Here is a 15,378-nt window from a genome sequence, read left to right as displayed (position 1 = left end):
GCAAAACACCTTTAGGCTGGGTTCCCACGCGGCAAAATTGCCGCGGAATGTCCGTGTGGACTTTTTGCACGGAAATTCTGCCCACGTTTTTAATCCTTGGATTAGCCAGCAAAGTGGATGAGATTTGCAAAAATCTCGTTCATACACTGTGGCCAATCTGTCGTTATCAAGCCGTGCTGAAATTGACATGCGACGCGAAAATCAAAGATGCAGCATGTCAATTTTCTCCCTTTCCGCAGTGGCCTCTCTCCTCTCTATGGAGAGATGACCGCAGCGGAATGCAGGCGTTATGAAGCTGCACATATGCCGCGAAATTTCCATGGGATTTCAGTCCTGTATGAACCCAGCCTTATAGGACTGCCATGAGATGTCTTCTGGATGTTTACTCACAGCCAGATTTTAGCCAATCTATTATTCCCTTTTGTTTTTTTGTAACTGTTTTGCTTTGTATGTATGCCTTTTTTATATTAGCTTTTTTTAATTTCTTATATGCATTGCAGCTTTTTTGTATTAAAGCATTAAACTTTAATAAGTTCAGTCCTTGTTGCTCTATAAGACCTGTAACCCCAGATAAGAGTGGTAACTTTGACAGTTAAAACGATGTTTGGTGTGTGTAGGACTGTGTTGGGGTTTATTCTATGCTCTACCTTGTAAAGAGTGCAGGATTGAAGGAGTGGAATTAGATCAACTCCTTGCGGTTGCACCTACATCATGTGCTGAGAAAGCCCGGTTTGTAACAAATGGGAAACATCATTTTTAAATTTTCTTCAAGGCATGAGGCCTAAAGTATCTTCATTTCTGTGTCTTCCATGCTGTGGTGACCAGAGGATAGATAGATGCCCTTATGTAGATCATGTACTTGTAACTAGGAGCAAACTGACATCCATTTAATAAAACCAATGATAAGAAATGAACATAAGACTCAAGTAAATTCCATCTGTCCTTTTATACATTTTATATCCCATAACATCATCTTGAAGTATGTAGAGCTGGCTGCATATGAAGTGTAGGATCTGTACAATAGGTAACTTTATCTTTAGTCCTTCCATGTACCTGAACAGAAAATAATTTTAGGAGAGTTGGGGTTCATGGATGGCCATATTGTTCAGGTGACCCGCAGGTCATCCAGCCACATCGGGGCCAAGCATACAAGATTTGGACGGTTGCTGGCAACAGGACCTGTGTGGAGGACCTGATGAGATGCGAGGCCAGTATAATGACATGGATAATTTGGGGGTCTGAAGTAATGTAGGGTCTGGTCTGGGGTCTGAATTAATGTAGGGGTCTGGTCTGAGGTTTGATATCTCACATGCCCCCATCCTTCATTTATACTTACGCTTCTCTGTGTGGTACCTGTTTCCCAGCACACTAGTACATTGTTATTAATGATCAGGTTATGCAACTAGTTTTTGCAGAACTGGCATTGTTTTAAATGCAAGTCAGCCAGCAGTTGTGCCCTGCAAGGGAAGCCACGGGCAGCCTCATTGGGAGTCTTTCAAAGCTGGTTAGACATGGGTTTATTAACAATAAACAGTAATGCAGTAACTTCTAATCCGATAACCTGGAATATCTCAGTATAACAAAATATTCAGAAAAACTGTGTAATTGGCCATTACTCAAAGTCCTGCCCCGGTTAACCGAAAGCAACGATAAGTGATGAGTTCCTCAAACAGTCTTTAGGCCCATCAGCAGGGAATACCTGCAGCAGCTCTGTGCCCAGCCGACCTCAGATCAATTGCTCTCCTGCACACTAGCATCATCGGGCGGCAGGGAACGGAGGGACCACTTGGCACTGACTATTCTATTCAGCATTCCTTTGCATGCAAATTCAGAGGTAAACTGCCCTTAGGACAATTACTACTGCCCTGGAGATACTGCCTTCTTCCTTCATCCAAAGCTTAGCTGCCTTTTGTCCAGGCTAAACTTTTTGAGCCCTCCCACTCGGCTCTGTTTCCCCCATTTCTGCCCCCTTTTAAAGAGGCAGTACCGTAAAAAGAAAGCAACATCATACCAACATTAAACAGTGATAAACCATACACCTCCTACTCCCTCACCCTAAGTTTTCCATTGAGCTGGTAAATACTCTGACTAAACCAATATGAGAAAAAAAAACATACAGGTGGTATGAACAAAGCATAATATATGGACAAACTGTTATAAGACGCATTAAATGGGGTTTTCTATGAATTTCATTTGATGGACGTATGTTCAACCATTAATGTGTGATCATATGGGCAGTGGTGATTGCTGGAGTGCTGCATTCCCTTCTATGCCATAACCAGCACAGCAGTGTCCAAAAGAATATGGCTGTGCCAGTACTGCAGCCCATTCACTTGAATAGGCTAAACTGTAGTACGATACATAACCATGCCCAAATGGAGTTTCTGTGGACCGTTGGGGGTCCCAGGGGTTGGACCTGCACTGAATATACATTGATATACAATCCTAAGCATAAGTCAACACTTGATTATCCTGAAAATTAACCCCCAATTTTTACCAATAAGAACAATATAGTAACCATTTTTTTCCCATTTTCTCATAACAGGAGAGTGATTTTTTTCAATGGACTTCCAGCCCTAAATCAGACCATGACACAACCCAGTTCTCCGAGTCATCCCATACTGTGGACATCATTAGCAGAAGTTCCGAGGGTTCCTCAAACATGCAGGCAAACATCAATGCTTCAACTTCAAACACTGATACAGAAGGAAAGAGAGGAGGCTTCAGCACTCAGAAGAGCCTGATGCCAACTCGCAGCTTGTCCCCAAGCGGAAGCAGGAATGAAATCTCCAAGGAAAATTCAATCATTTCGAAAATTCAACAATTTGTATCAGATAAAATGCTAAGGACTTCAATGAGTAAGAAATCCCTGAAGGAAATCCCCAAAGAAGAGAGGAAAATGACAGATGAAGCTTCAGTAAGTGAATGAAAACATCTTGCTTTATGCTTGATTTCATCTTATTTTTGTTAAGACTAGAGGGCATTTTGTTCTTTCAATTTTAGGTGTCATCGAAAATCATTTCAGGAAAAATTCATTACATCACCACATAATAGTCCCACCGGCCGTTAGTCTTATTCTTATACTGGAAATGTAGTTAAATCCAAATATTTTAAGCCCCACCCCCCACCTCCCCGCTCCCATTTAAAATTATATCTCCAGCAAGCCACTAAGTGATTCTCCTATAGGCCCTGTGTCAGAGTAACCAATCACTTGTTTTTCACTACAATGTTGACTGCATTCTTCGACAATCCAAATGTAACGGAAAGGAACAGAACCGTTGTCAAGCACCAAAATAGTGTCTATTTCACTAATAACAGTGAATGGCTCCATTTCTGTTTGGGGGTTCCGTCACAGTGCTGTTTTTTGCATCTGTGATGGAATCCCCATGCGGAATCCCACAGCGTAGTGCAATATATTGTGGGAATGTTCCCAACGTGTCAGGATTCACACTAATTTCCATTGCAGGGATTGTCTCAACTGGGCATCCCCTTCATACTATGAAGCCACCCCGATGATTAGCTGACCACTAGAGATGAGCGAACCTACTCGTTTAGGGCGATTTTGCACTCGAGCACCGCTTTTTCCGAGTAACTGACTACTCGGACGAAAAGATTCGGGGGGTATCGGGGGTGAGCGGGGGCTGCAGAGGGGGGTGGGGAGAGAGAGCTCCCCCCTGTTCCCCACTGCTACCCCCCGCTCCACCACACTGTCCCCTGCCTCCCCGCGCCCCCCGAATCTTTTCGTCCGAGTAGTCAGTTACTCAGAAAAAGCGGTGCTTGAGTGCAAAATCGCCCTAAACGAGTAGGTTCGCTCATCTCTACTGACCACCAATGGTCTGGCTTTTCTAACCCTATGTCTGATTACCAGTGGAAACTCTTTGTGGTCATCAGTTTCCCTACTGACTAAGCATGTCTGCCAGAAAGGGTGTCACTCTTTGTAGAACATAGGTTCTTAGCCTGTGGTTCTTGTACTCTAAGGGGCAGATGCGTAACTTGAAGCTCCTGTACCCCAATGCAAAACCTGTAACAGGGCCCCCAACTATCATGCTTTATTCATAGTACTAGGCTCCCTATATGGAGAAGAGAGGCCTGATGGGCCCCCTAAGGCTCCTGGGCCCGGATGCAACCGAATCCCCTGCATCCGCTATAGTTACACCAGTTCTAAGAGGTATACTCCATGTCTGCATGAGGTATTGGTATGGTGTTCATGTTGTGCTCTTCATGTGAGGCACAGTTTATGGTCACAACCTTGGGGATACTTTGAATCAATTTACCTAGATCCATATTGTATGATATTAAAGTGCCATAATAGAGCATATGGACAAAAGCTGTCATTTCCAATGAATGACGTTGGTAAAGATCACTCACTGAGCACAATTATTATTATTTTATTTCAAGCCGAGTACCTCCTACTCAAATAAATGACATTAAAGTATCCTCAAGGCTATGAACGTAAACTGCAAGTACCTCCTAGAGCAGGGGTGTCAAACTCATTTTCACCGAGGGCCACATCAGGCTTATGGGGACCTTCAAAGGGCCGATGGTAAGACAGTACAGTAAGGGTCCGTTCACACCAGCGTATTTGCGTACATAATAAGCAGTGAATAGAAACCATTGATCTCAGTAATTTCATTCATATGATGCATATTTTCACACAGCAGGACCTACTACGCACCCCAATAGGCCATTGAAGTGAATACGTGGCGAATGCACAGGAAACCGATGTATTCACTGCATATTTGCGCACCATTTCAGTGGGCCCATCTGCGTCTTTTCTGCATGCCCAAATACGTAAGCATAAGCGGTTTTTGATTGCGCAAATACATAGCGTATTTGTGCGACCAAAATGCAATTACACCCGTGTGAACGAGCCCTAATAGTGACCCTTATAGTGGTCGCAGTAGTCATAGTGACCCCTATAGTGGTCGCAGTAGTCATAGTGACCCCTATAGTGGTCGCAGTAGTCATAGTGACCCCTATAGTGGTCGCAGTAGTCATAGTGACCCCTATAGTGGTCACAGTAGTCATAGTGACCCCTATAGTGGTCGCAGTAATAATAGTGACTCTCATAGTGGCCCCAGTAAAAATATTGCCCCCCACAGTGGTCCAATTAGTAATAGCGATCCCCACAGTGGCCCCAGTAGTAACAGGGTACCCCACAGTAATATTAACCTCCTCCCAGCAGCAATATAACCCCCCCCCCCACCCAGCAGCAATATTAACCCCTTCCCCCGCACCAATATTAACCCCCTCCCAACAACAGTATTAACCCCCACCCACCCAGCAGCAATATTAACCCCCTCCCAGCAATATTAACCCCCACCAGCAATATTAACCCCCCATCCCCTTCCCAACCCGGCAGCAATATTAACCCCCTGCCAGCAGCAATATTATTCCCCCACACCCAGCAACAATATTAACCCTCCCAGCAATATTAACCCCTCCCCCCCCGCAGAAATATTAACCCCCTCCCAGCAACAGTATTAACCCCCTGCCAGCAGCAATATTAACCCCTCCCAGCAGCAATATTACCCCCCCCCCCCCAACACATCAGCTATATTTACCCCCTCACCCCCCCAACACACCAGCAATATTAACCCCCTCACCCCCGGCAGCAATCAGCAATATTAACCTCATCCCAGCAACAACAATATTAACTCCCCACCCCCAGCAGCAATATTAACTTCCCCCTTCCCCAGCCATATGCTTACCTCCTCCTTGCTGTCAGCGCTGCTCCTCCTCGGATCGTGGTGAGCCCGGGTGGCATATTATCTTTTTCCACAAGACTTCTGCATTATTGAGCAATTCCAGCAACCTGATTGGTTGCTTGGTGAATCAGCGAACCCAAACAACCAATCACTGTGAATCAGCCAACCCAGACAACCAATCACCGTGAATCAGCCAACCCAGACAACCAATCACGTTGCTGGAATTGCTCAATAGTGCAAAAGCCTGGTGGAAAAAGTTCCTATGCGCCCGGGTGCACAGTGTGCAGCACGGCACGCTTCCTCCCTGAGTCCTCTCCTGCGGAACTGAAGAGCAGGGGACTGGGGAGAAGGATTCTGATGTCAGAGTGTGCGCTGGGATCAGCGCTGTCAGTGTGATTACAAGTGGGGAGCTGCGGCACCCCAGCTGGTAATCACTACAGTGGTGAGCGGCCGTCGGCATGCCGCGGGCCACATAACATAAGGCAGCGGGCCGGATTCGGCCCGCGGGCCTTGTGTTTGACACATGTGTCCTAGAGACACGGCACATACCCCTTGGATACCCATACCACAAGTTGAGAATATAGGCTCTAGATTGGCTGTAAAAGGGTTACTGGAACTAATTAATTGCAGTAAAATACTAACCAAATTAAATGACAAAGTTATAGAGTAGTAGCAAAATGACTTAAAGGGGTTACCATGTTATAAACAATTTATGGTCTATGCTTAGGATAAGTCATTGGTAGTAGATCTTCAGGGGTTCAGCATATCGGAATCCCACAGATCAGCTGTTCACTGGGCTAGTGCACTGGTGCATTGAGCTGATTTCTGCAGGAAGCAGACAGCTCCGTTTCCACTGCAGTAGTCAGTCTTGGTATTGCAGCTAAAGTTCCCATTCACTTTAATTGGAACTTTACTAATTATAATCAGTTTAGTGCATGATTGCACTGACCCAGTGAACGGGTGATCTGCAGAGATCTCAGGCGATGAAGACCCACCGATCTATTATTAATGGCGTATCCTATGAACCAGCCATCATTAGTTTACAAGTGGATGATCCCTCTAACGCAACAGGGGATTAATATCGCCTGGTACTCTTCATTTATGACAATGGCCCCTGGATCTGCCAGTTTCTCTGGCTCTCCTTGTTTTTCCAAGAAGACCACCACACTTTTTAGGCCACCCAATGCACACTGAGAACTGGTGGTGCATCAGTAGTCTAAGAAACTGCACACTGTTCTGATTGCTCACATACGTAAGCAGCGCTAGCCAATCGGAGCAGCGTGAAGTGCCTGAGATTAGAATGTGTGCTGGGTAGTGACAGGAGCTGGGCCACCATCTTGAAAGACAGAAGAGGGGCCACAAGAACCAGTAGATCTGGGGTACAAAGGCACAAAGAAAGAGTGCCAGGCAATATTAATCGTTGTCCAGGTCAAGGACCAGAGGATCGTTTTGATGGAGTTGTACATGTCAAATGACGGATGTGACAGATGACTGACATTTGTTTCTGTCTCTAACACAGTGGCCTTCAATCCATGGATCACCAGCTGTTGCAAAACTACAGGTTCCATCATGATAAGAGTAGTAGTTTTGAACAGCTGAGGAGCCACAGATGAAGGACTTCTGTTCCAGGAAAAGAAAAGGCTCAGGTGATTTTTATTGCTCTAGACTGGATTGGCGTCAGAATCCAGTAAATCAGGGCTGGAAGGTCCACTCAGGGGTGGGAAAAATCCTTATTCTTTAAAAGCAATTGTATCCAAGATGTGGATGCAATAGATTATAACAGCGGCACTGCAGGGCGCCAAGTGATTCCTGATGCAACGCCCAGTGTCTTCTCTTTCAAATGACATCTGCATAATTCTCAATGATGCTTAGCTAGAAGAGGCCAAGGCAGAGGAGGAAGCCATGAGAGCATGTTGGAGGTGAGTGAATTTATTATTTTATTTTATTGCCAGTTCTCAGTGGGGTCCTAACTGCTCAGTGACCACAACTGTGGCCGCCTTAACTGCTCGGGGGGCACAACAGGACCTATAAATTACTCAGGGGCCACAACTCAGCCTATAAATGACTCAGAGGGTACAGTGGGGCCTATAAATTACTGAAGGGCATGAAAAGGCTTAGAAATGAATCCGCGAGGAATAGTAGGGCCTATAAATGACTTTGGGACTTGGTGAGGTTTAAAATGATTGAGGGGGCACAGTGGGGTCTATAAGGGACCAAGTGGGCACAACGAGGCCTATTAATGAATTGGCGGCACAACAGGACCTACAAAATACTAAGGGGGGCCCACTGTGGCTCTGTCACCCAAGGGCTCATGTAAACCTGGAGCTGGCCCTAGTTCCAGGATATGCCTCTATGACCTCTAGAAAGCAAAAAAAGGTGGAACAGATTTTTAACCTGGTAGGGAGTTATGTATAACGTATACATAAAACAAAAGTTTAACGATTGAAGTAAATAACCAATAACACTACACTGTCATGTTAACATTTGCTACGTTAACCCCTTAGTGACCAGCCTAAAAGAGCAAGCGATTTTCATTGTTTTATTGCAGAGCCATACCTTGATCAAATGGCTGTATAAGGGCTTGTGTTTTTTAGGATAAGTTGTATACTGAATGGAACCCCTTTGGGGTTATATATAATATGTTGTATAACTTTTATCACATTTTTGGACATTGGGGAGGTAGAAGAAAAAAAACTGAAATTTCACCATAGTTTTTGGGTTTTGTTTTTACATTTGATAACTTTCTGCCAACTATGGAGGTGGGGGGTGGGCTGATAATGGCTATACAGTATGACCAGTCTAAATAATTCCACTATATAAACCTTCCATCATTTGTGGAGATGCTATAAGATTTTCGATATAAATCTATATTCTGGAGAAAAGCCTGGAAGCATAATTATGTCATGGATGTCCTGATGTCTTCAGTTTGACAAGCCGTGTCTTCCCTGCTCCTTCTATTGGACAAACCATCAGGAAATTTGGCAATCAGTACTATCTATATGCTGATGACACCCAATTATTCCCGTGACATCACAGCACCATTCCTTCAGAATGCCACTGACTGACTGTCCGCTGTCTCTAACACTATGCCTTCTCTCTACCAAATACTCAACCTCTCAAAAACTGACCTACTCGTGTTTTTGCCCTCTACTAACCAACCTCTTCCTGATATCTTCATCTCACTATCTTGAGGTTGTATTAGACTCTGATCCTTCCTTCACCCTCTATATCCCATTCCTTACCCGAACGTGTTACCTGCACGACCAAGAACTTCACAAGAATCTGCCCTTTTCTCACCGTGGACACGCTAAAAAAAACTCACTGTTGCCCTCATCCACTCTCGGCTCAATTATTGCAACTTGCTGCTTATCGGCCTCCCCGGCTCCAGACTCTCCCTACTCCAATTCATTCTGAATGCGGTAGCCAGGCTCATCTTCCTGTTCAGCCTTTACTCGGATGCCTCTGCCTTGTGCCAGTCACTGCACTGGCTGCCCATCAACTACATAATTCAAACTCACTACAATCATTCACATTGCTTCCCTCATCTCAATCCACCACCCAGCCCAGACCCTCCAGTCTGCCAATAAAATTTAGACTTTGGGCTGATTTAGACATCGATTTTCGCAGAAATCGCTCAGAGCCATCTTTTGAGCCATAATCGTTGTGTGTTTTACTGCACTGACATCGTGCAGTTTTCGTTAAGCCGTCGCTGATCGCTGATCTTTCAGCCTGCTAAAAAATCAGTGATCAGTTATCAGGAATTCACTGTGCGATACAGCTGATACTATTGTTTCAGCTGTATCCCGCTCCCTGAAGACAGGTGGGTTTTTATGAACAACACAGCTGTCCAGCTGTGTTCTTCATCACCCGCTCGGAGCGCTCGGCTGTATAACAGCCAGGCGCTCTGAGCAGAGAATAGCTGGATGCAGAAGACAAGCGGCCCCGCTTGTCTTCTGCATCCCTGCTCGGAGCGCTCCTCTGTATAACAGCCAGGGGCTCCAAGCGGGGAACAGTTGGATTCAGAAGACAAGTGGCCCTGCTTCTCATCTGCATCCTCTGCTTGGAGCACCCTGCGCTGTAATAAAGGACACAACGATTATCGCTCAAAAATCACTCAAAAGATTTTTTCAGCGATAATCGTTGTGACTAAACCAGGCTCAAGTGCCCCTTTAAATCGAACCTCTCATTCTCTCCACCAATACTTCTCCAGAGCAGCACCAGTCCTCTGGAACGCGCTACTCAAAGCTATCCGGCCAATCCCTGGCACACAAAACTTCAGGCGTGCTCTAAAAACGTACCTCTTCAGGGAGGCATACCATATCCCCTCAACGAAACCTCTCTGTACTCCGCCTGATAACACATTCCCTGTCCTACTGACTGCAATCCCTGCCAGCCGCAATCAACCGCCCCCTGCAGTCATACCGATTCATTTACCACACTGCTTAAGTATGACCATTGTCTATGTGTATAGCATCCCTCACTCTCCACCTCACCATACCATGCACATCTCCAGCCCCTTTACCTATTGTATCACCCGTAGTATGTAAGCTGCTTGGAGCAGGACCCTCACCCCTACTTTCATCATCAACTGATTACTACATGTAACTTTGGTTTTGTTTCTATTCCCCCTATTTTGTAAGCGCTGTGGAATAAGTTGGCACTATATAAATAAAGATTAATATTATTCTAAGTAGCATTAGAGGGCATTATTATAGGCTCTGGGGCATAAGGTGGCATTATTACAGGCTACGTGGCATTACAGGGCATAATTGCATGTTTTGAGGCATAAGGGGCATTAATACCGGCAGTGGGGCATAGGGGGGATTATTACAGTCTATGTGGCAGAAGGGGGCATTATTACAGGCTATGGGGCATAAAGCGGATTATTTAAGGCAGTGGAATATACGGGGCATTATTATATGCTGTGAATCAAAAGGGGCATTAATTAAAAGCTGCAGATACGTAGCTGATTTCCAGTCAAAATCTGCAACATCGCGAGCTACAGGGGATCTCCTACATATCTCCCCATATTTGGAGAGATAGGGGCACGGCTAAAGGGCTTTCCCAGGGTTTCCCCAAGAGCGGGGGTGAGGCTAGAGGGGGTGGGGCTAGAGGGACTCCCATTGTTATTCTTCTCTAGCAAAGAGAGGGGGCGATATCACAGTATTTTTGTATCGCAGTCAGATTTGAGTGAACACATCACGAATGAGAATGAAGCCATTGAATATCATTGTTTCATAACCATGCGTGTTCACTCACTCTCGGATCCCTAGAAAACCTATCGGCAGTGGGTAAGAGCCCTAAATCTCTCACCAGGTTTCCCCGTACCACACCATTCCCACCATGTTTTCCATCTTTAAAATATTTCCAAATGTATACCTATCCCAGCGGAGTAGTATCACATACATTTGGTGAAGTAGTTTATGTAACTTCATGCCATATGCTAATTATCTCACTACCGTCCAGTGGGCATATTCAGGCATTATGGGCTGTAGCTGAATCCATGCATAGAGGAAACCTGATGCCTCGTGCTGCTTGACATCGTGCTCAGATGCAACATTGCTGAGGATCGGCGCATGCGCAGTTTATTTTGCCCTTTTGTGGGCGCCAAGTTTCCTCAATACATATAACCACAAAAGTGCAGGTGGAGATGTTGTGAATGGCGTAGCAGTAACCGTACAAGGGTAATATGAGTGCATCTGAAAACTTTTACTTTTCCCACATTTATATGTTTCTCTCCATAGGAGGGCACTTTTAGTACGGACATTGTAAACACAGTCCCCGAACAATATACACACATCAACACATGGGCCTAGTGCCCACCACTGGGAAATCTGTGGGCTTGTGCCCCATCGAGATACAGTCACTTTCGCTGCCCCTAGTCCCAAGGTGGACCTCTCTGATAAAGTGGTGATGTTCTCTTTAAGGAGGTAGGTACATTCTGAAATTTGCAAATGATGCAGTTCCTATATAACATTCCTCGTCAATCCTGTATCATAACAGCATGTTAGAGTATCATATTCCCTTTTTTGATTCCATCCATCCATGGTTGCCAGGTCTCCACAAAATCATTTATTCTGTCTTGTCCTATTGGGAATAATTTCCCGAATGAACAGTGTTCAGAGATCAGTTTGATTCAGTCTTCTATTGTGGGGACTCTAGTAGACTTCCACTCCCTGGCGATTAGTAGTTTGGCGCTGAGCAAAACATGTGCAGTTATTTTCCTGTATTTGAGGGGAATTTGTCTAATCCCTGCAGTAAAATGGCCATTTGAGGTTTTAATTTAAATTTAGTTCCCAATCATTTAAATAAAGTCGTAGAGACCGAGGCCCACAATGGATGGATATAGAGGCATCCCCAAAATATATGGTAAAGAGATCCAGCTGCACCACAACCTCTCCAGGAGATCCCGGGAACATCCCCGCTAACCTCAATGGGCAGTAGTACCATCTTGTTAGCACTTTTTGGTGGACTTCTAATAGGTTTGCACTAACTGTGCATTTATATGCCCATTTACAGGCTTTGATCCAACATTCCAAGTCATGCGTGTTTTTCATATCTTTTTCCCAGTTAAGGAGGTGGTTCTTCTTCTGTTTATTTTCCTCTTCCTTAGCTTCTCCATTAAAAATGTTATACCAGTACTTTAATTTACCTTTCAGAGGCTCCTGGACAAACAGCAGGTTATACATATATTCTGGTAGCTTTAACAAAATGTTTGTGTTGTTCGACAAAAAGCTCTTAATTTGTAGGTATAGAAAGAGGTCAGCCCTTTCAAGATTTCTTTCTCTACATAGCCTATCGAAGGTTTTTATTTTGGAGTCTGCTAGAATGTCTGTTAGTACTTCAATTCCCTTGTTCTTCCGGTTCTTAATAGATAGATTAGGAATTAAAATCTCTAGTATATCAATAGGTAAGGGGACCTGTCGTTTGGGAGAATGAGACCCGGAAAGCCTGATTAGATGCAGCCAGGTCTCCAATGAAATTCTAATGGTTGGGCAGGTTGGGAGTTGGCAAGTGGGTTGATTGAGAATGCTAGCAACGTTGTTCGTAAATCCCCCTGCTGCTAATCACCGGGGCAGTAATTCTTTAAATATTTACAAAGATATTCACCGATGAAGAATCTGTTAAAAAATGTTTTACTAACTTTATTAATTAACTTTGAAAAATCTGGACAGAACAAAACAAAACATATATAATGGATCCCGAGGACCTCGGGAATATATCTTTTTTTGATGAAAAAAAGATCATTTATTCCTTGGCTCCTCAGTCGCATGAACCGTCTCTTGTGTGTCCCTGCTATTCAATGAGTGCCGGGCATCTAAACACCTTATAAGGCATTTGTGGTATATGTGGGATGATAGCCTATGGCCATTGATTTAGTCAGGGTTACAGAGACGGATAAGGCAAAGCCTTTTTTGTCAAGGATCTTTTTGGATAGTCAGGTGATAGTGTGTTGCAGTGCTTTCTACTGAAACCTCGCCTTTGGTAGTTTAGTCAGAGTTTCCTGTCCCTTAGACATATAAGGGGATCAGGTGTATCGTGTTCTTGATTACGTAATCACAAAGTGAGCCGTCAGGACAGAGGAGTACAGTTTCCAGAGTGTTTTGTGCCCCTTGAGATTATTTTAAAAGGGGTTAACGAGATATTTATATCCCTGTAGGTTGAGATTGAGGGAAGGGGGTGTCAGATTCTGTATCAGATCCTTTATGATACCCAGTGTCTAAAGGGTTAAACAGTCCCCTTGTAGAATTCAAACAGAAATAGAAAGCAGCAATGTTGATAAGAAGCGCTGGCTTCCAAAGTTTGAAATTTAATTTAAACTTTTTTCAAACTCAGGGGTTAATCTTACCCCTGTAGGGAGAGGAAGGGGTTAATTTTGAATAGGTGGGCTCCTAGGTGGTGTGTATCCCTGGCCCAGTCACCCAGACATGATAAAGAAAACTGATAGGTATCTGAGGTTGTGCTTTTTTCAGTTTTATGCAAACCAGCACATTAGGGGTTAACTCCTGTTAAATAAGAGGTTTTCTGTGCGCTGGTGATTCCCCCCTCACACTCAGGTATATCCCCCAGTATGAAAGATGCCTCAATCTTACATGAAAAATCCCTGTCTCCTCTCAGATCACCGAGCACTGTGATATGGATGCGACTGACTAGGCATCGGTGTAGCCGCCCGACAAATGGCATCGGACAGCCGATGAGTACTACACCGCACTGACTATCTAAATAAGAGATCTAACTCACTACTCTGCGTCATCGACGCGTTTCTGCAGTCTTTTAAGAGATAGCCTGCTTCATCAGGATGATGAGGGAGAGAAGCAGGGAGCGGCCGTGATTACTGGCGGCATCCCAGAAGTGAGCGCCGCGCGTCCTGCACAGACAGCGCTTATATGTGTCAAGCTCCACCTTCCCTCATTCCCCTCAGCCAATCCAAAATCCAGGTTGGGATTCTATCTTGTCCCCTCTGTTCTCGTGACATGCGCTGCTAATCTGCACAGTCAGGGAAGTTCAGCACTGGACAGCTCCCTGCATATAGCAGCCCCCCTGTAGTACAATCAGAAGTTTAGAGGCAGGGGATAACACAACTTTTCATATGAAGAATTAGTCCCAGCATGGATCGGCTGTGGCGATATTATGAGGGGGCCTTTTAGTAATATTACTGTAGAAGCAGAGAAAATGTGTTTGTCTCTCCATGTTTGGTCAAAGGGGGGGGGGGCATGTGATCTCTACTGTAAAGTCCACTTTAGAAGGAGGATATTAATACAGCATTTTTCTGTTTATGTACTTGGCCAGTTTCAAAGGGGAGGGGGGGAAGAAGGGGGCAGTTCTTTTGAAGAAGTTCTTCAGTTTCTTACTACATTTAGGCCTAATGTATGCTTAGTAGTATATAGCCCACGTGTATTCTGCTAGCCGGAATTCTGGGTAAATGCCGGAATAATCAGATGAATGACGTATACGATATCTGCTCATTCAGACCCGTGGGTGAGCAGGTTTTAAGTCTGTGGATCCGCATACATTCTTTTTGTAGTAGTTTTCTGTCGATATTTCCCCTCCTTCCATTATGTCTGATTGCTTTGATGCCCTGAAACTTAAGGACACTGAGGTCATTGTTATGGTGATCTCTCTTGTGGGTAGCAAGGCTAGTATGTTCACTCCTCCGTACGTTCCCCACATGAGCCAGTATCTTCCTCCTGAATTGCTGGGTAGTCTTTCCCACATATTCCAGGGGACACGGACAGGTTTCCAGGTAAACTACCCCTGATGTCTTGCAGTTGATGTAATCTTGGATTTCATATGTTCTTCCAGTATTTTGGCTCGCGAAAGTTGGTCCTCTCCTTATAAATTCCCAAGCTTTACAGTCCGAGCAGGGGTAGGTTCCCCTTATTTTCCTCGAGGTTAGCCATGTATCTCTTGGAATTTCCGGGGTAAAATGGCTGTGGACTAAGCGACCCCTCAGATTCCTGCCTCTTCGGTAGGTGACAGAGGGCCTGTTTCCCAGGCATTCCACCAGATCTTTGTCCTTTAACAGGATATACCAATATTTCTGTAGGATTCTATTGATATTGCCTGATTGGTCGTCATATGTCCCAATCAGCCTTACAATGTTCCTTGCCTGTGGTTTGCGCTTGATGTCCAGTAGATGACTTCTGTCCATGTTTCTTGTCTGTTCTAG

General features: G+C 44.7%; 1 protein-coding gene across 2 annotated transcripts in view; it reads left to right on the top strand.

Moving 5' to 3' along the window:
* The window catches only part of CFAP20DC (CFAP20 domain containing), a 416,942-nt gene that overhangs the window by 257,473 nt on the left and 144,091 nt on the right, over nt 1–15,378 (top strand). For both annotated transcript variants that reach the window (XM_066596613.1, XM_066596612.1), the window contains exon 14: nt 2,546–2,917. In XM_066596613.1, the coding sequence (XP_066452710.1) occupies nt 2,546–2,917 (372 nt within the window). The remainder of the gene's footprint in view (nt 1–2,545; nt 2,918–15,378) is intronic.

The sequence above is a fragment of the Eleutherodactylus coqui genome, chromosome 3 (genome assembly GCF_035609145.1).
Source record: "Eleutherodactylus coqui strain aEleCoq1 chromosome 3, aEleCoq1.hap1, whole genome shotgun sequence".
Taxonomy (NCBI): Eukaryota; Metazoa; Chordata; class Amphibia; order Anura; family Eleutherodactylidae; genus Eleutherodactylus; species Eleutherodactylus coqui.
The sequence above is the reverse complement of the archived record's forward strand: the minus strand, read 5'-3'. Positions and strand labels throughout refer to the sequence as shown.